This window comes from Puntigrus tetrazona, chromosome 21 (assembly GCF_018831695.1).
Source record: "Puntigrus tetrazona isolate hp1 chromosome 21, ASM1883169v1, whole genome shotgun sequence".
Lineage (NCBI taxonomy): Eukaryota > Metazoa > Chordata > Actinopteri > Cypriniformes > Cyprinidae > Puntigrus > Puntigrus tetrazona.
Window position 1 is genome coordinate 6,038,480 of NC_056719.1, and position 26,160 is coordinate 6,064,639.

At 37.3% G+C, this 26,160-nt stretch overlaps 5 protein-coding genes and 1 long non-coding RNA gene across 7 annotated transcripts; 3 read left to right on the forward strand and 3 right to left on the reverse strand.

Moving 5' to 3' along the window:
• Positions 1-452: 452 nt before the first annotated feature.
• LOC122326176 lies at positions 453-993 on the reverse strand. Its single transcript, XR_006247437.1, has 3 exons — positions 928-993; positions 665-813; positions 453-557 (listed from the first exon to the last, which is right to left on the reverse strand). It is a non-coding gene; the product is annotated as an uncharacterized LOC122326176 (long non-coding RNA).
• A 1,872-nt stretch (positions 994-2,865) lies between these two features.
• On the forward strand, positions 2,866-5,336 carry LOC122326982 (sialidase-3-like). The gene is made up of 4 exons (XM_043222207.1): positions 2,866-2,884; positions 2,948-3,001; positions 3,506-3,720; positions 4,241-5,336. The coding sequence occupies exons 1-4, from the start codon at positions 2,866-2,868 to the stop codon at positions 5,204-5,206; spliced, it is 1,254 nt and encodes a 417-aa protein (XP_043078142.1). The 3' UTR covers positions 5,207-5,336.
• A 320-nt stretch (positions 5,337-5,656) lies between these two features.
• On the forward strand, positions 5,657-9,296 carry LOC122326403 (sialidase-3-like). The gene is given in 4 exon segments (XM_043221256.1): positions 5,657-6,721; positions 7,118-7,280; positions 7,283-7,365; positions 8,224-9,296. Coding segments are annotated over 3 exon segments (1,140 nt in total). The 5' UTR covers positions 5,657-6,721; positions 7,118-7,132; the 3' UTR covers positions 9,133-9,296.
• A 3,072-nt stretch (positions 9,297-12,368) lies between these two features.
• LOC122326404 (sialidase-3-like) lies at positions 12,369-20,145 on the forward strand. 2 transcript variants are annotated; one of them, XM_043221258.1, is made up of 3 exons: positions 12,369-13,704; positions 18,152-18,420; positions 18,528-20,145. In XM_043221258.1, the coding sequence occupies exons 2-3, from the start codon at positions 18,160-18,162 to the stop codon at positions 19,467-19,469; spliced, it is 1,203 nt and encodes a 400-aa protein (XP_043077193.1). In that variant the 5' UTR covers positions 12,369-13,704; positions 18,152-18,159; the 3' UTR covers positions 19,470-20,145. The 2 variants fall into 2 exon arrangements, with proteins under 2 accessions (XP_043077193.1, XP_043077192.1); XM_043221257.1 differs by lacking the exon at positions 12,369-13,704 and adding an exon at positions 17,371-17,511.
• Positions 20,146-20,951: 806 nt separating this feature from the next.
• On the reverse strand, positions 20,952-23,132 carry wdr73 (WD repeat domain 73). Its single transcript, XM_043220918.1, has 8 exons — positions 22,953-23,132; positions 22,778-22,845; positions 22,613-22,698; positions 22,446-22,534; positions 22,163-22,230; positions 21,862-22,023; positions 21,416-21,784; positions 20,952-21,330 (listed from the first exon to the last, which is right to left on the reverse strand). The coding sequence occupies exons 1-8, from the start codon at positions 23,003-23,005 to the stop codon at positions 21,092-21,094; spliced, it is 1,134 nt and encodes a 377-aa protein (XP_043076853.1). The 5' UTR covers positions 23,006-23,132; the 3' UTR covers positions 20,952-21,091.
• Positions 23,133-23,571: 439 nt separating this feature from the next.
• Positions 23,572-25,298, reverse strand: defbl2 (defensin, beta-like 2). The gene is made up of 3 exons (XM_043221945.1): positions 25,216-25,298; positions 24,755-24,872; positions 23,572-24,210 (listed from the first exon to the last, which is right to left on the reverse strand). The coding sequence occupies exons 1-3, from the start codon at positions 25,271-25,273 to the stop codon at positions 24,189-24,191; spliced, it is 198 nt and encodes a 65-aa protein (XP_043077880.1). The 5' UTR covers positions 25,274-25,298; the 3' UTR covers positions 23,572-24,188.
• Positions 25,299-26,160: the final 862 nt, after the last annotated feature.

The following is a 26,160-nucleotide window of genomic DNA, read 5'->3' on the forward strand; positions in this document are numbered from 1 at the left end:
GTTAATAATTTAACATTTCAAAACTTCTATAAACAATCCAGGCCATTTAATCAATTAATACATTCTTTTTACAACACTATCAGCTAATATTATTACCTTTTGTTTAAAAATCTGGGTGAATATGTTTTGTGATTTTGTGCCTCCAAAGAGGCAGTCTATGCCAGAAGAATAAAACAACTGAAACTTGATAAACTATCTAATGTTACAAATAACTGATTGTAATGAATACACATTTTGTGCAGAAAACTAAAACTTACATGCATACAAACATACTTTTTATGATAAAGATTCCATTTAAGCACCTGCAGGTCACATATTGCAGGACTAGTAAAATAATTCATTTTGTTAACGTGACTTTTATGTAATATGACTGAGAATTCATATATACATTCCACAAAATGCAAAAGATAACTATTCCTCTATTTTAAAAAAAAAACTAAAAACTGGCTTACCTCTTTAGGTTAGCAAGGCTCATAAACACTTCCGGAGAAGATAATTTATTGTCGTCAAGCATCAGTACCTCCAGAGTTTGAAATAGTGAGACACTTTGCTCTGTGCTATTAAAAAAGAAAAGATTGTATCATAAGATACAGACACTGAAAACTACAGTGAATGGATTCAACGTTTTGTCTGTTTTGACTGAACTGCAGTAGTAAGCCTTTACTTTTCTCCGGGGCTGGTACAAGGTCCAGCTATATTGAGTGGAAGCATCTCCAGCTGGTTTCCAGTCAGGTGGAGCACCTTCAGATGCGGTAGCAGGCCTAGATTTAATATACTTTCTCCTGTTAAGTTATTGAAGGATAAATCCAACACCTGAAACAAATTAATAATGTCAAGCTTCTTTTGTTTATCACAATATTCTAAGTCACATCTGCTTAAAATCTTCAAGCTTGAAATATGATCACAGCCCAGAATTCCAAGTTTCACCTCCAGTTTCTGGAAGTCTTCAGCATGAATTTCCAAATCATGAACACTGTTCAGTGACAGCTCCAACCCTCAGTGCAGGAAATCTGGCAAACGGTTCTAGAAACAAATTATATAAGATTATATTTTGGATGCAAACATGTTTGCACTATATATATATATATATATTATATATATATATATATATATATTAAAACAAAATATGTGTGTGTACCTGTGTATAAAATGTATCAGAAGCATTTAAATATGCCATATTATCAAATTCGTGAAAATCAAGCATTTATGTGATTTATTATCAAAGAAATGAAAATCTCAGGATTAACGCAATGCCAAATGAAAAATTTTTGAGTAAATGCCAACATTTATATTATATTTTACAACAAACATTAAATTAAGTAGTTATATGTGTGTGTGTGTGTGTGTGTGTGTGTGTGTGTGTGTGTGTGTGTGTGACATAGGTATTACAAGGAGAAAATTACTTTTCATTATATTACCCCATGTGAAGCTACAAAATTTAGCCTTTTAAAATTCTTATAAATCACACAGAATGGAGTGTATTAAAAATCTGAAATAGCAGAAAGTTTTTTGTAAGGGGTGAAAGTCCGGTGTAGGGTTGGTGTAGGGCAGTGTTCTCAACCCTGGTCCTGGGCCCTCCCAGCACCGCACATTTTGTGTGTTTCCCTAGGTCAAACACACACTGAATTCACAAGCTCATTAGAAGAAACTCCAGGACCTCAAATGGGGTGTGTCAGATAAGACTTACAACACGTGCAGTCTTGGGGGGGCAATAGAAACTATAGGTTATTCAGTTTAATAACCATTATGATGCCTATGGAGAGTCCTGTGTTCTCCTGGGTGTGTGTGTATGTGTAAAACTATCTTTAAACATAAGGTTTAATACAAGATATTTGGTATGAGGCTTACCGCTTGCAAAGCGCTGGCCACTGATGTTAACAGAACAGAGGTCGGAGGGCTTATCCACACAATGCAAAGCAAGCTGAAGTATCATGGAAGTGTTTGTGTGTATGTTCCACAGAGAGTATTAAAAGAGAAACTGAACATCAATGTCACAATTTAAACGAATGAATGAATGAATATGCTAATTTAAATTAATATACTAATTGAAAAGGTATTCTTACCAAACGCTGAGCATCTAAAGTGTTGCGAGCACTCTCCGGTCGTCTCTTTTCTCGTGTTTCTGCACTTCAAAGGTGATTCTGAAATGTTTTTCCTTTTGATGTTCTTTCATCCAAAATATTTCTGTTTGCTACAAGCCAGTGTCCAGCCCCTTAAAACCATAAATGATATTACAGTGGATTTCTTATAATTACAGGTTTATTCACTTTAAATGTTACAATTTACAGCTTGTTTTCCACAATAGTCAGTATTTTTTGTTACTACAGCACAACTATTTTCAACATTGACATTAACAATAAATGCTACTTGAGCACCAAATCAGTAGAAGGATATCTGAAGGATCGTGTGACTTTATCTTCACAGAAATAAAAGCACCTTTCATTTCTTGGATGAAAAAATGATCTTATTGGGAAACAGTTTGATGGGTAACTTTGTCCTTTGTCCAGTTTGTAAATCCCCAGTCCTGTCATTTCTTTCAGGAAGCCGATACCTCCTAGACAACATTAAATTGTGAGCAGTAACAGCACAAAACAATACATACCCAAAGATATAGTACTTAAGTACTTTAGTAACTCTAGAAAAGTAACTTACATTTACTTGGGACCACTGAGCCTTTGCGTTTTGTCTCGAATATTTTAAGACGCGTCTGTCTTATGTAGTATCCTAGCAACCGTAGTTACGCGATATGTAGCACTTATACTACGTTTACTGATATTTTTTTAACATTTTGACTCAGTTAATACAGTTGTAAAAAGTCTAAATCAATTTTAAAAAGGTACAGTGTAATTAATACAAATGAATGAAATGCATCTACAGCGTCCTTGTTAGATTGAACTACATTTCCCACAATGCACTGAATTGGTTCCGCTTTCGTTTTTCTCAGCAGTCTGCACTCCGCAGTGGAGGAAGCTGGAGACGGAGAGCTGCAGTACACAGCACTGTATGAAACATTTGAACGAAATATTTGAAGTTATACGGAACGCGAAGTGGTTGTATGTATGGTCGGTTTTTGCCTTAATACCTCTAATTATTATTGGCGTCGAATCAATTGATTATTTATGTCTGTACCGTGTAGGACCAGGACGTAACATTTTTTAATGGTTTATATGATTCATATTTAACATGTATTGTATACTTTTATTTTTTATTAAATAACAACAGGACTAGCATTTTCAAAGAAGTACTGTGCTCGAAAAGTCCACTGCATTTGCACACACACACAAAAAAAAACTGATTTCTGTTTTCAACGATCTTCAAAAATCATGTTTTTTTCATTGTTTATTCCAATGGATCTCAATCAAACTCCAGTCAGGTTATTTTTAGCTTAAAATTACAAAAAAAAAAAGCACAATAAAACACTACAAATAATATTTCGACAATTATTAAAACATGATTTTCGAGTTATCTGTTTTTTGAAAATGAACTCTTTTTTTATTATTGACAGCATGGCGTCAAAAGCCACCTGGTCCCCTGCACGCTCTGCCTGCACGAACAGCATTATTCCAACAGAAAGATGGGAAAACATACAGGATTCCTGCTTTAATCTACATCAGTGATGGTCAGACTTTCTTGCATTTGCTGAAGAGCAGCACTCCATGTGACAGTGATGCAAAAGTGCTGGTCATGAGGAGAGGAACACTGCAAAATGGATCACTTCAAGTACTTTTTTTTTTTTCATATATTATTTATTACTATTAATACTTCTATTCAGCAAGGATGTATGCAATTGTTTTAAAGTGACAGAAAAGACTTTATTTTACATAATTCTTGTACTTTTGAACTTTTATTAATCACTTAGAACATTTTATTAGTATTTTCCACAAAAACATTAAGCAGCACAACTTTCGTTCAACATTCATAATAATAATTAATGTTTCTTGCGCATCAATTCAGAACAGTATAATAATATCTATGGGTCTTGTCACACTTAAGACTAGAGTAATGTCTGCTGAAAATTCAGCTTTGCCATCACAGAAATGAATTGCAAAACAAAAAAAGCAGTTATTTTAAATGATAATAATATTCTATGTATGTATTTTTGATCAGATAAATTCAACCTTGGTTAGCATAGACACTTCAAAAACATCTTACTAACCGCAAACATTTTAACATTAGAGTATAATTTTAAAATTCAACATTTGTACACAATTGAATTAATTGTCGCTGTTGTTTTTTTCAGTGGTCTCCTGTTCAGACGCTCTATTCTGCTTGTTTGCCGGATCATCGCACCATGAATCCTTGTCCAGTCTACGAGAGGAAATCCAAAACCATATATCTTTTCTTTGTCTGCATATTAGGCAATACCACAGAGTATCACCAGATTGTTACGGGTAAAAACCAAGCACGGTTGTGTTACGTCACTAGTGCAGATTATGGCCAAAACTGGAGCAAAATAACCGATTTAACGAATAGCGTTATTGGAGATGAGATCTGCGACTGGGCTACTTTTGCAGTTGGACCAGGACATGGTATTCAGATGAAAAGTGGAAGACTGATCATTCCAGCATATGTTTATTACATACACTGTAGGTGTTTTCCTTTTCGTTTTCCACTCATAGTCAGGCCTCATGCTTTATCGTTCCATAGTGATGACTGTGGTGTCACCTGGCAGATGGGAGGAAAAATCACAATGAAATCCTGCGAATGTGAGATGGCTGAGATCATAGACCACGCTGATGGGAGCCATTTGTACTGCAACGCTCGTAGTACTTGTGGCCACAGAGTGGAGGCCTTAAGTGAGAGCAGCGGGGCAGCTTTTGACAATCCTTATGTTGCTCAGAAACTCGTGGAGCCCTATCATGGCTGCCAGGGTAGCGTGTTGAGCTTCCCTGCGCCCGAGCCATCGGAGGAAGAGGAGAAGAGCGCAAATGACTGCTTGACTCGGTCAGACACAAAAACATGGTTACTCTATTCCCATCCAACTGATAATAAGAAAAGGAAGGACCTTGGAGTTTACTTGAATAAATCGCCCTTGAAAACGTCTGGTTGGGGCCAACCGTGGATCATCTATAAGGGTCCCAGCGGATATTCAGATTTGACTCGGTGTGAGGAGCGATTTGCCTGCCTCATGGAGTGTGGAGAGAAAAGTGAGCTTGAGGAAATAGCCTTCGTGGAATTTAAACTCAGTGACTTCTTGTGCACCTGAAATGGTGAAAGTACTTTCCCTGGCACGTTTTACAGGATTGGTTCACCACAAAATGAAATATTGTTCATCTTCAGACCTTCCAAGATATAAATTATGAGTTTGTTTTTCATTTGACCAAATTTTGGAGAAATGTAGCTTTGATATCAGTTTGTTCACCAGTGGATCCTTCGGTGAATGGGTGCCATCAGAATGACAGACAGCTGATTAATCAGATGTCACGATAAATAAAGTAATCCATTCCACTCCAGTCCATTATCTTGTGACATGAAAAGCTGTGTTTGTAATAAACAAATACTTCATTAAGATGTATTTAACTTTAAAATATTGAATCAGTCCTCTTTACTGAGAAATTTACTTGCACCTTTTACAAGAACAGTTCTAAATAATGAACTATTAAATATATATATATATATATATATATATATATATATATATATATATATATAATGAGCTGTTTGGACTCCCATTTACTGCAGAGGATCCATTGGTGAAAACACGTATGAAAAATGAATATAATGTTAAATTTATCTGACACTACTGCAGTAAAGAAACAAGCTCATCTACATCTTGAGGGTGAGGAAATTAAGATTTAGTTTTTGAGTGAACAACTTCTTTTTACTGAACACTGAAAAAAAATCAGATGAATGTATCTGAGGTGAAGTCCCAGCATGTCTTGAAAGCAGTAAATGTTACAATGAAATCATGACTGCTGGCACTGGCTTGATACGTAAGGTATGCTTTGCTGTGTACACCTTTAGTGTAGTGTTTGACATTATTTTTGTCATTTTATTGTAAATACTGTAGCTGTGTTGCATCTGTAATTACCACAGGATAACTGGAACAGTCTAGTTTAGTTAAGAGTTTGATATTTTCATTTAAAGTAGTTCAAGAGGACACTATCAATATTGCACTGTTATGCATTGGTGTCATTAAATGTTATGGTATGAAGTTTTGTTTGGCCATCCTTTTAATCAAAACTGTGTTGCGTTGATTGAATAAACAGCCAAATAATAACTTTTCATGCCATCATAGTGGACAGAATTAGTGAAGCATTTGCTCTGATAAAGACAGCTATATTACAAATATCGATACGCTCGCAGTGGATATATTTTTTTATTATTTTAAATAGTTTACCTTCCTGTGCATAACTCGGCACAATTACTGGATTTGAACTCTTAAAAGCAATGTTTACCACTTTATCCTAGATTTTGTTTGTCAGTAGGGGGCGATCTTACAAAGCCAGCTCTGTAACAATGACTTAGCAAAACGAAACAAATTATTTAAAAACTGGATATATGTAGGAATAGCATGTTAATGACATTACAGACGTTCATTAAAAAAAGAGAAAGGTAGCTGTTTCGCGGAATGAGCCATAAGCTGTAACTAAAAACAGGTGTTACATCTGGCAGGTCACAGCAAAACAAGAGTCCGCGTGCGTGGAGTTCAGTTTGTGGCGGAGCTCGGTCTTAAAGAAGCCTGCAACCCACTCGCTTTTGGAGCAGAAAGAACATTTTTGTAAGTATTAACGTGAGTCGGACTTCCGGTCTCTGAAGCAACACGAACAGCTCACATTTTGCTTAAGTTATCAAAGCGGCAGCCAGCGAACCGTTACTTGTGCGGCTTATCTGTTGCGTTTGTGCTTCGTGTTGCTGTTTTCATTTGAGCTATGCTTGTAATTTGATGAAAGTGAAGGGCGTTCACGCTCTCAAACTCCTTCAAACGCACACATTGGACTATTCGGGATCCCTTTAGTGGACACGGAGAGAATGTAGACATGAGAAGCAAAAATAATCCTTCCTTTATAATGAACTGGAACCTCTATATAAAACGTCACCACTTGGCTCGTCTTATATTGCTCTTGCCTCGTGACTGTTTTGGCTGATAATATGAATCTGCTTCTTATATTTGCAGGATTAAAAATCAACAATGGACAAAACGCATCCAGGAAGCAAATCAAGACCCTTTCCTGTAACTACATTATTCAAACAGGAGCCTCAGACATCTGAAAACATGCAGGTGACATACAGAATTCCAGCTCTCATCTATATCAGTGACAACCGTGCATTTCTTGCTTTTGCGAAAAGCGGAGAACTGCAAATGACACGGATGCAGATGTCCTTGTGATGAGAAAAGGAATATGGAAGGATGGTGAGGTTGAGGTAAGTCTTGTGCTACATAAACATGTAGTCACTATTGTACATTGTTAAGCAGTTCTCGGAAAATAGTTCTCTCAAAAATAAAAAAGTGATACATTTATTCCCATGGCTCAGGCAAAAGTTCAACCAAACTTTCATCATCAGAACAGATTTGGAATCATTTAGCATTTGCTCATAAGTGGATCCTGTGCAGCAGCATATGGGTGCCATCAGATTGAAGCCCCTTTACACTAAAAGCGGTCTCTGTTGACACTGGTGTTTCAGCTGCCTTTCTGAAATGGTTCTACATGCACGAATGGTCATGTGACGTGCGTTTTGGGTTGTGTAGTTTAAATCTCCATTTTAAACTACACAACCCAAAACGCATGTCACATGACCATTCATGCATGTAGAACCATAGATATGCATAGGTGCATTCCCTATTAAGATGTCTGCCAAAACAGATCTATGGATACAACAATGAGCATGATGTTGTTGATTGCATGGTCGTCGAGAATCGTTTTCAAAGATTCAGTTTTGCTATTGCGTTACACTGAAATGCGACCCAGCATTTTCAAACTACACCGGGTCTGCAGCGTTTTCAAAAGTCTTAGTTTTCAAGGGTGGAAAATACCGGAATGGTGTAAGCGATAGGTGTAAGTGTAACCATAACAAAAGTTATGCGCTTTAAAACGAAAATGCACTAAGCGTAAATGAGGCCTAAGAGTCCAAACAGCTATTAAAATATAGTACTATAAGTAATTCTAAAAGTCCACAGACATATTTGTTTAGAACTGATTTAGACTGAAGGGTAAGCACATTTGGCAAATGTTCAGTTTTAATTTTAAGCCTTTTTTTTTCCCCCTCTCTCCTTTTTTTCAGTGGGATAGTAGTCACGAGTTGCTCAGTTCTGCCTGTCAACCAAACCGCCGCAGCATGAATCCGTGTCCAGTCTATGAGAAGGAATCCAAGACCCTTTTTCTGTTTTTCATCACTGTTCCTGTTGGGGTCTCTGAACACAAACAAATACAAAACAATAAGAATCAGGCGCGACTTTGTTACTTAACCAGTGAGGACGCCGGCAAAACCTGGAGCGACATTACAGACCTGACAGAAGATGTGATCGGTGAGCAGGAGAAGGACTGGGCCACCTTTGCTGTCGGTCCAGGACACGGCGTTCAGATGAAGGGCGGTAGACTGATTATCCCAGCATACGTGTATCCTTGTCACTCACTCAACTGTGAACCCACGTCACGTGCATTTACTTTCTACAGTGACGATAAAGGAAGTACTTGGCATTTAGGAAAGCGCGTGGACGGCGAGTCTAACGAGTGTCAGATGGCTGAAATCATTGACGACAAAGGCAACGGCAAACTTTACTGCAATGCCCGAAGTGTATCAGGCCACAGGGTCGAGGCTCTAAGCGAGAATAACGGAGATGCTTTCGAAAAGCTTTCGTCTGCACGTAAGCTGACAGAGACCGGACATGGCTGCCAAGGAAGCGTATTGAGTTTTGCACCTGATCGAGCGACTGGAAGAACATGGCTACTCTATTGCCATCCAACCCACCCAAGCAAGAGAACGCACCTTGCTGTCTGCTTGAATAAATCCCCGTGGGATGCCTCAGGATGGGAGGACCGTAAACTGATCATCTACGATGGTCCGAGTGGATATTCGGATCTGGCTCACTGTGGAGATGGAGAATACTTTGCCTGTCTCATGGAATGCGGAGGGATAAAGGAGGTTGAAGGGATAGGCTTCGTCCTTTTTAAACTCGGTGATGTCATTTAGGGTGGCGAACGAGACGAGAATACTAGGATCATACGCTACAAGTCAAAAGATTTTTTTTTAATTCAGCAAGCACTGATCAGGAAATCAAGGTTCTGTTCATTAAATAATCCTACCAGAAGTAACACCGTTTCCATTAAAAAAAAAAAAAAAAATTTTCTTAAAAAGCAGCACAATTGCGAAATGTTTTTTTTGAGCAGAGAATGATTTCTCAAGCATGATGAGGCATTGAAGACTGGAGCAAGGGCTGCTTTGAAAAGTGACCTTTACGATTAAAATAGAGAAGACTTTTTAAAATTGTGATGGTATTTCACAATGTTCCTGTTTTTGCTGCATTATTGATCGAATAAAGGCAGTCTTGAAAAGCATATGAAAATAGATAGATTTGCATGGGTTGTTTTACACAGGTTTGAAAAATGACCTACACTGCTCACCATAGCTTCGCCACTGCCCTAACATTTTGAACGTTATAATACTGTGTAGCCAAAAATATTCTTTATGCAAAATTATAAAATTTATATTGTTGTTTCTTTATATTTGCAAAAATACATAACGGCTGTTTTCCTCACTGGCAGACAAGTTTCTCTAATGTTACATTAACTTATTGAAATCGTTTTAGAAAAAAAAAAACTATAGGCAATAATTTTCACTTGTTTTTAGTATTAAGCGCTCTGTAAAGATAAGATTTTAAACATTCACAAAGGGCTGTGCAACATTAGGGATGGAGACCATAATTCATTTTTGACATAAGAGATAAAGCTATCCCGGTGTGGCTCATAAATCATTTAGTAATTATTCTCTTAATTATTCTAGATACTACAAATGTCACAATTGCAAGATCACTGTACAGTCCTCAACTCCTTTTGTGCTTTGTGATAAATATTAGTAATAGCATGTGTCATTGCTTTCTCCACCCAGTCTTGGAAACATAATATCTACTTACAGTTCAGATCTGCTTGGAACTTGGAAAATCTTTTCCAGATAAAGCAAGCAAACTGGAAGGTAACAAATATCTATATAATATGTAATAAGTTATATATAAACAGAATAAACCAAAAAAGCATATATATTTTTTATCCAGCCCTTCAAGATTGTATCAAAGAGGAGAATACTAATACAAAATATCAATTTCACATTTCAGTCAATATGAGTGGCAAAATGAGTTGCATTGTATAATTTGCATAATGTTCTATATTGAGTAAAATGGAAGCTCAAGGGTTCATTTAGACCTCTAATACATTTTAATAAAATATTGATGCTTATGTTAGTGGAGACAGTAACACCACATACAATGTGTATAAGATTATATGTATCAAAATGTAGATTAAAATATGTAAAATGAATAATAATCAAACTAAATATTGGGGACATGTTTAATAAAATATTCTGTATATTTAAAGTATAAGTAGTTTTTCCTATTACATTCCAGTATAACTCTTTAAAGTGTTGTGGAAATAGATTTTGTTTAACATTAAATTGAATATCATATGTATTTTAAAACAAATATAGCTCTTGGAAAAGTGCACATGTTTTTCACCACAAATATGCAAACAATTTTGCCATTTAACAATCTTTTGTATTTAATGTTTAATTTCAAACAATGTTTAATGTTTAATTTCAAACAAGGAAAAATATTTTATGCTCTCTTAGATATGAAGTAAACAATGTTTGTCACCTGCAGGAAGTCTATAAAAAAAATAACACATGACCGCCAACTTTTGCTGACTTTTGCTTATCATACTGTTCTTTAACTTAGTAAATGTTTAACGTGGTTTCAGAACCCTCCTGTGTTGATAGGGGTTATTATAAAGAAGAGATGCTCAGACCTGATAAGATGCTCGAGAGGTGGTGACAAGCCCGCTGTAAGAATCATTTGCTTCTTCTGCAAAAAATAAATCATTGCTGTGAGTATTTATTCATATGGGGAGAATTGCTTACATGGACAACAAAAATCTAAATGTAAAATAATATATTGAGTGTTCTGGTGAGTAGTGTCAGCTTAAAAATAGAATAAAACATTGTTTATAACAACTTTATAAAGGAGGTTGGCTATGTTTTTCCAGGTTTTACATTCAAAACTTTTTCTATGTAACTTTTGTTTGATTATATTGATTACTTATTTTGGATATGAGACCAAGTGATTCTTGTACTTTGTCCTACATATGCAGGTGTGCATTGACTCTTTGTATTTTAGCAATATTGTGGCATGGTTTTGATCAGCAAGGAGAATGTGACTGCAGAAGTGCAACTTAATAATTATTATATGATTCTTGGGCTGCTGGATTGTAAGTCTGCCATTTTGATGTTTTTGTTGGTCAGTAAAATTGGAAGGGGGTTGTATGGTCCTTTATTACAGGCCTATTCTCACCAGGAGACGGTATAAGTTGTACAGTGTAGAAATTTCAACTTTAACGTAGAAATACTATTACTATTGTACAATTAGTGCTGTCAAATTATCAATTTGACCCAAAATAAAAGGTTTTGTTTATGTAATAAATTTGTGTGTGTGCTGTGTATATTTTTGTATACATGAATACACACACACTCTATTGCCATCCAACCCACCCAAGCAAGAGAACGCACCTTGCTGTCTGCTTGAATAAATCCCCGTGGGATGCCTCAGGATGGGAGGACCGTAAACTGATCATCTACGATGGTCCGAGTGGATATTCGGATCTGGCTCACTGTGGAGATGGAGAATACTTTGCCTGTCTCATGGAATGCGGAGGGATAAAGGAGGTTGAAGGGATAGGCTTCGTCCTTTTTAAACTCGGTGATGTCATTTAGGGTGGCGAACGAGACGAGAATACTAGGATCATACGCTACAAGTCAAAAGATTTTTTTTTAATTCAGCAAGCACTGATCAGGAAATCAAGGGTCTGTTCATTAAATAATCCTACCAGAAGTAACACCGTTTCCATTAAAAAAAAAATATTTTTTTTTTAAAAAGCAGCACAATTGCGAAATGTTTTTTTGAGGAGGGAATGATTTCTCAAGCATGATGACGCATTGAAGACTGGAGCAAGGGCTGCTTTGAAAAGTGACGCACTACGATTAAAATAGAGAAGACTTTTTTAAAATTGTGATGGTATTTCACAATGTTCCTGTTTTTGCTGCATTATTGATCGAATAAAGGCAGTCTTGAAAAGCATATGAAAATAGATAGATTTGCATGGGTTGTTTTACACAGGTTTGAAAATGACCTACACTGCTCACCATAAAACCGCCACTGCCCTAACATTTTGAACGTTATAATACTGTGTAGCCAAAAATATTCTTTATGCAAAATTATAAAATTTATATTGTTGTTTCTTTATATTTGCAAAAATACATAACGGCTGTTTTCCTCACTGGCAGACAAGTTTCTCTAATGTTACATTAACTTATTGAAATCGTTTTAGAAAAAAAAACTATAGGCAATAATTTTCACTTGTTTTTAGTATTAAGCGCTCTGTAAAGATAAGATTTTAAACATTCACAAAGGGCTGTGCAACATTAGGGATGGAGACCATAATTCATTTTTGACATAAGAGATAAAGCTATCCCGGTGTGGCTCATAAATCATTTAGTAATTATTCTCTTAATTATTCTAGATACTACAAATGTCACAATTGCAAGATCACTGTACAGTCCTCAACTCCTTTTGTGCTTTGTGATAAATATTAGTAATAGCATGTGTCATTGCTTTCTCCACCCAGTCTTGGAAACATAATATCTACTTACAGTTCAGATCTGCTTGGAACTTGGAAAATCTTTTCCAGATAAAGCAAGCAAACTGGAAGGTAACAAATATCTATATAATATGTAATAAGTTATATATAAACAGAATAAACCAAAAAGCATATATATTTTTTATCCAGCCCTTCAAGATTGTATCAAAGAGGAGAATACTAATACAAAATATCAATTTCACATTTCAGTCAATATGAGTGGCAAAATGAGTTGCATTGTATAATTTGCATAATGTTCTATATTGAGTAAAATGGAAGCTCAAGGGTTCATTTAGACCTCTAATACATTTTAATAAAATATTGATGCTTATGTTAGTGGAGACAGTAACACCACATACAATGTGTATAAGATTATATGTATCAAAATGTAGATTAAAATATGTAAAATGAATAATAATCAAACTAAATATTGGGGACATGTTTAATAAAATATTCTGTATATTTAAAGTATAAGTAGTTTTTCCCTATTACATTCCAGTATAACTCTTTAAAGTGTTGTGGAAATAGATTTTGTTTAACATTAAATTGAATATCATATGTATTTTAAAACAAATATAGCTCTTGGAAAAGTGCACATGTTTTTCACCACAAATATGCAAACAATTTTGCCATTTAACAATCTTTTGTATTTAATGTTTAATTTCAAACAATGTTTAATGTTTAATTTCAAACAAGGAAAAATATTTTATGCTCTCTTAGATATGAAGTAAACAATGTTTGTCACCTGCAGGAAGTCTATAAAAAAAATAACACATGACCGCCAACTTTTGCTGACTTTTGCTTATCATACTGTTCTTTAACTTAGTAGAAGCGATTTCAGGCTAGAAGAGACGGACACCAGCGCGTAAGTCTATTATACCTATTGCTGTGTGTTGTTCAAATTATTTCTTGCTGTTTGGAGAGAATATTTGCGTTTCCCTACTTATTTGTAGTGTGTAGTTTAGTTGTGCTGTACTTTAAGTGGTTGTAAATTGTTTGCCTCCGGGCTATTAAGAGCACTTAAGGGTGAAGGCGTTAGTTTCGTTTTTCCTGATCGACCTCCTGATTGGCTACTGCCTGGGCAAATTAGAACTAGCTTTTCGACTGACTGTAACTATTTTGTTCAAACTATTTCTTGCGCGAATATTTGCGTTTCCCTTTGTCAAAGTGTAGTTTAGAGAAGCGATTTCAGGCTAGAAGAGACGGACACGTTAGTTTCGCTGTCGAAGTCTATTATACCTATTTGCTGTGTGTTGTTCAAATTATTTCTTGCTGTTCAGGCTAGAGAGAATATTTGCGTTTCTATTATACCTACTCAAATTATTTCTTTGTTTGGAGTGTTTCCCTAGTTTAGTGTGTAGTTTAGTGCTGTACTTTAAGTGGTTGTAAATTGTTTGCCTCCGGGCTATTAAGAGCACTTAAGGGTGAAGGCGTTAGTTTCGTTTTTCCTGATCGACCTCCTGATTGGCTACTGCCTGGGCAAATTAGAACTAGCTTTTCGCGACTGTAACTATTTAAACTGCGCGCTCTCTGTCAAAGCGAGAGAAGCGATTTCAGGCTAGAAGAGACGGACACCAGCGCGTAAGTCTATTATACCTATTGCTGTGTGTTGTTCAAATTATTTCTTGCTGTTTGGAGAGAATATTTGCGTTTCCTACTTATTTGTAGTGTGTAGTTTAGTTGTGCTGTACTTTAAGTGGTTGTAAATTGTTTGCCTCCGGGCTATTAAGAGCACTTAAGGGTGAAGGCGTTAGTTTCGTTTTTCCTGATCGACCTCCTGATTGGCTACTGCCTGGGCAAATTAGAACTAGCTTTTCGCGACTGTAACTATTTAAACTGCGCGCTCTCTGTCAAAGCGAGAGAAGCGATTTCAGGCTAGAAGAGACGGACACCAGCGCGTAAGTCTATTATACCTATTGCTGTGTGTTGTTCAAATTATTTCTTGCTGTTTGGAGAGAATATTTGCGTTTCCCTACTTATTTGTAGTGTGTAGTTTAGTTGTGCTGTACTTTAAGTGGTTGTAAATTGTTTGCCTCCGGGCTATTAAGAGCACTTAAGGGTGAAGGCGTTAGTTTCGTTTTTCCTGATCGACCTCCTGATTGGCTACTGCCTGGGCAAATTAGAACTAGCTTTTCGCGACTGTAACTATTTAAACTGCGCGCTCTCTGTCAAAGCGAGAGAAGCGATTTCAGGCTAGAAGAGACGGACACCAGCGCGTAAGTCTATTATACCTATTGCTGTGTGTTGTTCAAATTATTTCTTGCTGTTTGGAGAGAATATTTGCGTTTCCCTACTTATTTGTAGTGTGTAGTTTAGTTGTGCTGTACTTTAAGTGGTTGTAAATTGTTTGCCTCCGGGCTATTAAGAGCACTTAAGGGTGAAGGCGTTAGTTTCGTTTTTCCTGATCGACCTCCTGATTGGCTACTGCCTGGGCAAATTAGAACTAGCTTTTCGCTGTTTCCACTGCATACACTTTGTATTTATTTGTTGAGTGTGCGCTGGCGCGAAAGCGTCAGCGGAAGCGTCCAGTGCTCGCGTTCAGACTCCTCGTGTGAAGACTACGAGGGTAAAGACATACGACTTTTCCTGCGCGACTTTAACTGAGCAACGCACTATCATTCTCTTACACATCTTCACTTCCTCTTTTCTACCTCTATCATGTGTCTCCAACTCATTCCGGTTGTCTCTCGACCTCGCCCTAACAACACACGCAGACGGCAATGCATTCCTACTAACCTACGCTCTGTCCCTACATCCTCTACTACACCCCTATCTTTCTCTGTTGGTCTGTGGAACTGCCAGTCAGCGGTCAACAAAGCTGACTTCATTTCTGCTTTTTCTTTATATTCTTCACTCAACATTCTGGGATTGACGGAGACCTGGATTCGTCCAGAAGACTCAGCAACCCCAGCAGCTCTAGCCAACAATCACTCTTTCTCACACACACCTCGTCAGGTTGGCCGGGGTGGTGGCACTGGTCTGCTCATCCCAAACAATTGGAAATATTCAACCAACCCACTTGTATGTAATTACATCTCTTTTGAATTTCATGCTATCACAGTTACTACTCCGACAAAATTCCACATAGTGGTAATCTACCGCCCCCATGGACATATTCTAGACACCTTCCTAGAGGAGCTGGATGGATTATTGTCATCTTTTACAGACGAAGGCACTCCACTCCTACTCTTCGGGGACTTCAACATTCATCTTGACAAACCTTACGCTACGCACTTCCATTCCCTTCTAGCTTCATTTGACCTCAAACGCCTCATCACGACAAGCACCCACAAATCAGGCAACCAGCTTGATTTAATTTACACATGCAGTTGTACTGCAGACACCATTTCAGTACAACCGCTTCACATCTCTGACCATTTCCTTCTTACATTTCAACTGCATTTTCCCATCTCTGTGCAACCAACCCCTATACCGGTTACTTTCCGACGTAACCTTCGTTCCCTTTCTACCTCCCATCTCTCCTCTGCTGTGTCCTCCTCCCTTCCCTCACCTACCCATTTCTCTTCTTTGGATGTGAATGCAGCTACAGATACCTTGTTCAGTGCTCTAACCTCCTGTCTAGACGACATCTGCCCTCTCTCCTCCAGGCCAGCACGGACTGCCACCTCTAGCCCCTGGTTGTCTGATGTTCTCCGTGAGCATCGGGTCAAACTCAGGGCAGCGGAGAGAAAGTGGCGCAAATCTAAAGATCTGACAGACCTGAGCAGGTATCAGTCTTTGCTTTCTTCCTTCTCTGCCGAAATCTGCACTGCCAAATCATCATATTTCCAAAACAAGATCAACAACACTTCAGACACACGTAAGCTCTTCAGATCATTTAACTCCCTGCTCTATCCCCCTCCACCACCTCCCACCACCTCAATATCACCTGACGATTTTGCCAGGTTCGTTGGTTCGAATCCTATCTTACTGGTAGGTTTTTTAGGGTGGCCTGGGGAGGAGATGTATCCATAGCACATCAACTGGTCACTGGGGTTCCTCAGGGATCGGTTCTTGGTCCCCTCCTCTTCTCCATTTACACTACATCACTAGGCCCCATCATACAGGCTCACGGCTTCTCCTACCACTGCTACGCCGATGACACATAGCTCTACCTCTCTTTTCATCCAGACGATCCAACGGTAGCTACTCGGATCTCGGGTTGCCTGGCGGACATCTCGACATGGATGCAAGAGTACCATCTACAGCTCAACCTGACAAAGACTGAGCTGCTTGTATTCCCTGCCACTCCAACTACACAGCATGACTTCACCATCCAGCTAGGTTCTTCGTCAATTACCCCATCAACCTCAGTCAGAAATCTTGGTGTAATCCTCGATGACCAACTAACCTTCAAAGATCACATTGCAAAGACTGCTCGATCCTGCAGGTTTGCACTACACAACATCAGAAAGATCAGGCCCTTTCTAACAGAGCAAGCTGCGCAGCTACTTGTCCAGGCCCTTGTCATTTCTAGACTGGACTACTGCAATGCTCTTCTGGCCGGACTTCCATCGAACACAATAAAACCTCTACAAATGATTCAGAATGCAGCAGCAAGGCTGGTATTCAATGAGCCCAAGAGAACCCATGTTACACCTCTCTTTATCTCCTTACATTGGCTACCGATTGCAACTTAATAATTATTATATGATTCTTGGGCTGCTGGATTGTAAGTCTGCCATTTTGATGTTTTTGTTGGTCAGTAAAATTGGAAGGGGGTTGTACGGTCCTTTATTACAGGCCTATTCTCACCAGGAGACGGTATAAGTTGTACAGTGTAGAAATTTCAACTTTAACGTAGAAATACTATTACTATTGTACAATTAGTGCTGTCAAATTATCAATTTGACCCAAAATAAAAGGTTTTGTTTATGTAATAAATTTGTGTGTGTGCTGTGTATATTTTTGTATACATGAATACACACACATTCTGTATATTCTTTAAATATTTACATGCATTAATATAAATATATTTAATATTTTAAAAAATTCTTAAATATTTGCATGCATGTTTGTGTATATAAACATACATATTATGTAAGCAAAAACGTACTTTTATTTTGAATGTGATTAATCGTTTGATAGATTTCGTTATTATTCCTGACAGAGGTATGCAGAAAAAAATTATTTGAAAAAATAGAGTAAAAAAAAATAAAATGGGGTAACCCAACTATGATTAAGAGGCTACATTTTTATTTATTTTTATTATGTTTTCTTCACACTCCATAATAACAAAGCAAAATGAAAATAAATAATTACATCGCATACCAGGATGTGTCTGTAACTGAAGCTGTTTAATCTATCTCCAGGGGGAAAAATGGGTAACACGACGCCTTCAAGAAGCAAACAAGGTTGCATGAAAGAAATAAACAAAACAACAATATTCAAACAGGAAGAGCCTCAACCCGGCAATTGCTGTTGTAAAACGCAGGTATCATACAGAATCCCGGCTCTCGTCTATGTTAATGATGAAAAAACCTTCCTTGCCTTTGCTGAAAAGAGAAAAACATTAAGCGACACCAATGCAGAAGCGTTTGTGATGAGAAGAGGGATGTTGAATGAGGCTCAAGAAGTTGAGGTACAGCAAAAAAAAAAACCCAATGAAACAGGCCATTATTCCTGAGTTTTCTTAACTTTTGTAGCCTGGCATGAATACAGTAATGATGTTTTTTTTTTTTATTTCAGTGGGTGATTGGTCATCAGCTGCTCTCTTCAGCTAGTCTACCAGACCACCGCAGCATGAATCCATGTCCCGTCTACGAGAGGGAATCCAAGACGCTCTTTCTGTTCTTTCTGTGTGTTCCCACTAAAGTCTCTGAATATGAACAAATACGCACAAACACGTGCCAGGGACGACTTTGTTACGTGACTAGTAAGGATGCTGGGAATACCTGGAGCCAAACTACAGACTTGACGGAAGATGTGATCGGTGAGCGGATAAAAGAATGGGCGCCCTTTGCTGTCGGCCCGGGACACGGCGTTCAGATGAAGAGCGGAAGACTGATTATCCCAGCATATGCTTATTGTTACACAGGCAACCCTGATTGCATATCGTGCTGCTGCTTGATGTTCAGCTGTTTTACACCTTTTGCTTTAGCATTCTACAGCGACGATCAAGGAATCACGTGGAAGGCTGGAAAGCAAATGGATGTTGAGTCGTGCGAGTGTCAGATGGCCGAGATCATCGACGAGGAAGGTAAGAGCACTCTGTACTGCAACGCTCGAACCCGGCTTGGCTACAGAACGGAGGCCCTCAGTTACAATTCTGGAGCGGATTTCGGCAAGGTTTTATCCCCAAACAAGCTGATAGAGACCGACAGCGGATGCCAAGGAAGCGTGTTGAGTTTTTTAGAACAGAGCGATCCTCCAGCGACGTGGTTGCTCTATTCCCATCCCTCCGATCCAAAAAGTAGAGTAGATCTCGGCCTCTACTTGAATAAAACTCCACTGGATTCCTCGGGGTGGTCAGATCAGCCTTTGTTGATATTGCATCGCGGTCCCAGTGCGTACTCTGATCTGGTGGAGTACGAGCCCGGACGCTTCGCTTGTCTCATGGAGTGTGGGATTAAACATGAGAATGAAGAAATAGCCTTTGCGCTGTTTCAACTCCCTGAGAAAAAGCTGTGAAGGTGTTGATTTCATAATAAATACATATGCCATTATCAGCAATTTAATCAGCATTATCAGTCTAACTACACATTTATTTTGTATATTAATTTTTTTCATTCCTGATTAACAGTAAATGTATCTGTATCTTTTGGGGATTTTTTTTGTTTTGGCAGGAAACTTTCAAATGTGTAACATCAACATGGTGTTTCCTCATTTTTATACGATATACAAAATTATACATATAAAACATATCTTTTAACATTACATCTTTTTACAGTATCTTTTTTGATTTGAATTTCCCAAAACAATACTGTGAGCACAAAGTAAAAAATTACGTAGTAGCTAATTTTAGTATTATAGTATGCTGCAGATTTCAAAATGTATAGAGGTTTTTGTGAACCGATGTCGTAATTATGTAAATATGTAATATTTAGTGATTTTAATTTTCTCTTTTATTGTTAATATTTTGTCACAGAAGCATATGCCATTTTAATATGATTTTATTTTTTCTTCAAGCAAGGTTTTCACACGCCATTGCTCATGCATGAAAACATGCCTTTGATCTCACCGAGAGCTTTTTTTTTGTATGAATTTAATTACTAAAGCTAAAGCCATTTAGTTTGTAATTTTACAGCAATTTTGTGATCTGCCAAGGCAAGATTGAATAAAAAAAATATGTGCTGGAATGACCAAATCTGTCCTTTTTTCCTGTGTCTCTACAACACTATAAATAAGAAAAGCACAGCATGAGTGGATTCTTAGACTATAATAGTAGTGACTATTATTATACTATAGTTATAGTAATCAATTCTGTGAGTATTACTTCTTTATTGGAGAATTATTGATGGAAGACAGACTTAAATGTAATAGATCTTAATTTTTATTATTTTTAGCCTATATATATATATATATATATATATATATATATATATATATATATATATATATATATATATATATATATATATACAGTATATGTTGTCCAGTCAAAAGCAAAAATTAAGACTCAAAATTATTTAAAGCTTCTACAGTCAATATAGGTGGTTGAGAGTTACTGAAAAATAATAACAATTTGTAACAATATTCACTGTATAGTTGAACCATGTCTAATTATGTTTCCTTTGTTTTAATTTATTCCTTATTAACACAAAGATAACATAATTAGCCAACAGCTACAGCAAAAAATGTTGTTGTATAAAACACATATTACTTAATTTTCTATTGAGAACAAAATGAAACAACATAACACTGGAATCTATTTAAACAGAATACACCGTGTGTATCTCAAGACCTGCATACGGTTCCATTGGTTTTGCAGTTTTTAAACACAAGAACAGGTTGTGTGTAAATGGACTGTTGTCAGAAGTCAGTTTTCCTGGAGTACGTCAGAAATATACCACAGATTTGTCCCCATCCCGCATCGGTGATAATAATCAGCTCTCTTAGCTTTTCCAGAGAGCTGTGTAATAATTTGTTCACTGTCAAAATTCAAAGACAATGTTATTTTTCAATCGTTTAATATTCCTCAGCGAGTTCACAAACGCTGTACTTTGCAAATTATAATGCAAATCAGTTACAAATTAATAAAGGATTTCCTTCATTACACAGTAGCTTTGACTATGAATTACCTATCATTAAAATCATCTGTCTGTGACTTTATCCAACCAGTCCCATACATGAAGAGAACCATCCGTAGCTGCTGAGAGAAGAGTTCTTGGTCGTGACCGATGCCAAGAATGGGCGGTAACCACAGGAAGCGCAGCGCCGTGTTCCGCTTCATGTGACATTTCATGGCCTCTGTGCGTAAAAACCGGCTGAGGGCTCTGTCCTTCTGCACCCCAACCCGTTGTGTTGTAGATGCGCACTTTTCCATCAAACCCTTCCAAATATGAGAACAAAAAATGTCAGATCTTCAGTTTCGCTACAACGTTAAGCAATATAAACCGGAAGCGCTCTCTACTTACCCGACACAGACAGCCATCCGTCGAGAACAGGAGCCCAAGAAACATTCAACAAGTCATTCTTTGCTGTGCTCCGTTGGACATTCAGTTGGGTTTGACAAAACGGCCTCTGCAAATCTCTCAGATCAGACAGCAGCACGTGACCGGAGGACGAAAGCCTGGCTACGGCGCAACGGGAAGGTTCAGCCTGAGAGCTGTCACTCCTCAACCCAAAGGACCAGTGCAAACCGCTCTTACTGTCTCGCAGAGGATAATGACAAGCCGAGGGATCTCTTGTGTCACTCACGAGCAAAGTGCCGTCGCTCGCACATACGAGAAACACGTAAGCGTTCGCAAACTGCAAACCACTCACTGGCTCTGAGGAACCTTTCGCTGTAAAACAATAAATAAATAAGGTGAAATGAGTCGTACTAGTAAAGCGTTTTAAAAATGCTACGTATTGATATTACCTACTGTGTACAGCACCCGTCCTGATGCTATCTCTGACAGCTGAACTTCGCTTATGCAAGAACCGTGAAGGACTGCTGGCTCGGCTCTCGATCCTGCGGCTATTTTAATGCCCTCTGCTGATGGGCTCTTGAGGTTTAAGACTCCAGTCTTTTTTATAACATCTGTGTTACAAAAACAGATCGGATGCTACATACAGGATGATGACAAATATACAGGATTCGACAAATGCCTGTAAATTATTGGCTTCATTTTTCCATTGTTAAATTTATTTGGACTGAATTACGCAGACATTAATCCTACCACTATCATCGCCTCCGATATCCCAAATCTGTAACGCTGAACTAGAACCTCCAGCAGTCACCGCACATCTACAAAGAACCGTGTATCAAATTATCATATACTCATAAACTTTTAAAACGGAGAAAAAATGAATATTGTCAATGTCGTGCTGTTGTTGGCACTGCGTCGGATCAAGCTCAGCAGTATTCTGCCAGTAAACAGAATGAAATTGACAATTACAATAGCATTACTATTATCAAAAATAGGTGATTACGCTTCAGCTGAGATATGTAAGATCTTGTACCTTGTTCCAGGGATATGTATCAAACTCTCCACGGGTTCCTCTGAAAAGCCACCGTGCTGTACTTTGAAGTCTCTTTCTGCACAAAGACCCTAGAATTGTGACCAACAAGCTCTCCGTTAAATGAATCAAGCATTCAAAACACACAGACTACACGTTTCTTCATTCACCTGGTTTTCTCCTGCATATAGTTTAAGAGGCAGAAGTAACTCTAAGATCTCGCTTCTCGCACCATTATATCCTGCAACACAAATACCTGGAAAACAGCACGAAGAACAGCCTTTAGAGTTCAATTCTACTTTAATGTTTCGAGATTCACAGATTCACAGATTTACTTTTGTCACCCGTCCACTCTATGACTTTCGTCGGATGCTCGAGTTGAAATACATGCAGATCTTTGTATCTGGGGGGGAAAAAAGACGCAGATTTACTGGGTCCCTGGTGTTTCAGGTCATGCTGTCTATGTAGGCGACTCAGTGAGTGTTAAAACACAACCGCTATTGAACTCACGTGTTTAGAGACTCCATAAACCAGTCGTCGGCTTCATCAGAGGATATGTTCATCCTGAACAACTGTTTACTTATTTAATAAACGAGTAAATAAATACAAAACCTCGCTCCTGCATGAGTTTATTGGTGAACAGATATTTAAAAACGGTTAATATTTCCGGCATATGTTCTTCTGTATTCCTGATGTGTTTCTAACGTACGAAGTTCCGTTGTCGCCATCTGCCGGAAAGTAAAGAAAAGTAAAGTAAAATAATAAATATAAGCCTCCAATAATGTTTAAAAAAGTCAAGAATTAATATAAGAGTAGGCTTCTGACTTGAAATGTGATATTATAACTTTCAGCTATAAACTGGTATTTTAAAAATAAAAAACTGGAAATTTTGGTACAAATTTGTTACTTTGGTACGTACTTTCCATCAAAAGATTTATGTTATACAATAATGGCATACGAGCGTGTTAATTTGAGCACATAGGGAAAGGCCACCGATTCTGGTTTATTGTTTAATAATGTAGGTAAGCAAAACAAAAGAGAGAGAGAGAGAGAGAGAGAGAGAGAGAGAGAGAGAGAGAGAGAGAGAGAGAGAGAGAGAGAGAGAGAGCAAAATCTCTGGATAGCGAATGAGTTAAAAATGTTTGGCAAATATTTGATTTACAAAAGCAGCATTCCAAAACAGCTATTTGGGTCAGAGCCGTCATCGGATGTGTTATTGTCTAGTGGCTGTACAATGCAGAGCAAAGCTGGCTCCACTTAAACCAGACCATTCTTTGACTTTCATAAAAACAGACTGAATAGAGTTAAATGTTGGAAATGTGTGGCATGCCTCTCTTGAAAAAGAGCCATGTATTAATTGTAATCCAGGATTTACGGCGGTGACATGCTTTAGCTCTCCCATCAGCTTTACTCAGTTTGTGATCTGCCTCACTTACGTTGTGTGCTAAAATATCATCCCCGTGTGTAACTGCAAGGTCCCACAGCTCATTATTTCAGAGGCTTTTTATTTTGAGATTCTCACACACTTCTCTTTTTATTTTCAAACACGAACCATTTTTACAGTAACAATATTTTCACTTCTACAAAATCATTTTTAAATGGCAAAAGGCTAACTGATATGAATTGGTTATATAATTTTATATAGAAAGATCCGTTTGAAATCTAAATGAAGACGTGATCCTTCTGATGATGCACTTTTCAAATCAATCAGTAGTTGAGACCTGCTAAGACTGCAACATTTTTCTGCTAAAAGCGTACGGCACAGCATCTGAAAATAAACAACAAACCTTTGTTAGCAACTTTTACATTTGTGCCCAATAAATCTTAAAGTGATATATATTTTATTATATTGTAAAATCAGTGTTTAGTAAGATTTTTCTATTGTTGTTAAGTTGTTTTTTTTTATTCAGCAAAGATGCATTAAACTGATCAAAGTAAAGACATTTGTAATGTTACAAAAGATTTCCGATTCAAGTAAATGCTGTACTTTTCAACTTTCAACATGACATAATACGAAAGGGTTCTTGAATCTGTGAAAAATCCGCATATTAAAATAATTTCTAAATTCATCTTTTCATTGCAGTTTTAAATATTTTCAAATAGACAAAAAAATATCAATTTTACTAGTATTTTGCGATACTGTTGCTTTCGTAGTATTTTTGATCAAATAAAGGCAGCCTTGGTGAGCACAAGATACTTCTTTCAAAAGCATTTTTAAACTTAAGCATTTATAAACCCCAGAGTAACGCTACATATTACATTATGTACATAATTACAAATTCATATATAACATAAGCTTTACATCAACACACCTGTATCTGCGTGGACAACCATGTTGGCCGACAATATATTCCTGATCGAAACAGAAGCGACGGCAGAGTCCTCCATAACCACACGTCCAGTTCTGAATCTGCACTTCAGCGTGATGCACTGAGACAAAATAATTGCAAAAAATGATCCGAATACTGTTATGCATGCATGTTGAATAGAAATGTTATCATATTTGCACACAAGCCTTAATGCTATATTGGTTCAAACCAAATACAGTTATGACTAAAAATACAATATATACGGAGGCATATTCAGATGAACTATAAGCAGAACTATAAATCTAATAAGCAACACATTCACAAATTAAATAAGAAACACATTAATGTGATGTGTTAATTCAGTCTTTTGTTTCCTAAATTCAAACGTTCCCTCGTTTCTACAAACACACACACACACACACACACACACACACACACACATCCATGCAGTAAAAATCTCCTACCATTCCCTGCAAAAAGTGCAAGCAATGCAACAAACAGAATTATGCCAAGTTTCTCCATAGTTTTACAGTCTCATGCTCTCAGGCTGCGTCGACTGCAGTGCCAAAAATGTATTTATTCAACACTGAGGCAAAGGGGAGGAGTCCAGGGGAGCTGAATTACAGCTATACATTTTCTACAAGAGGTGTCTTAAAATTAGGAAAACCAGAGATTGTGCTACTGAAAATTACAAACAAAAAACCTTTTAAAACGTTCACGACTTTGGCTAACATTCAGAGATGATTCACTCAAAGTTATGAACTATGTGCATGCAATAAGATGAATCAAAATGCTAGTTTAGAGTTATCTGGTCTTTAATTGTGTTCTCTAAACATTAACACAAACAATTCAGTCATACATTGATCATGGAAACTCTTCTGAAACTCTTCAGTTGGATATATATATCTCACATTTTTTTAATTGTTATAAAAATTTACAGAGAATCAAATGTTCCAATGATGTTCCCAAAGTTATAAAAAAAGCAATGCTGAAAGAAAAAGAAAATGAAAACAATCATTTTTGCTACAAAGGTGATGAAGATGATTATCTATTCTAAACGTACTGGGGTTAAATATTTAGCCACCGTATTCATTCTGCCAGTAGCCTAAAACTTGTTACTAATATGTATGATGGACCTCATAAGAATGAATCCTAAATTTCACAATTACAAATAACTGGGAAGAAACACATCGAATTAAAACTGAATTTTGTGAAAAACAATCTGAAATTGCACTTTCTTGTAATTTACATATTAGAAAATCTTTTTACATTGAAATATCATTATGGGCCTTTGATCCACAAAAATCTGATTCACGAATAAACCAGCAGATGTCGCCGCAGCATTAAAAGCCATCGAGCAAACGTCCTTCAACGACACCAAAGCGTGCATACATCTAAATTAATTTTCT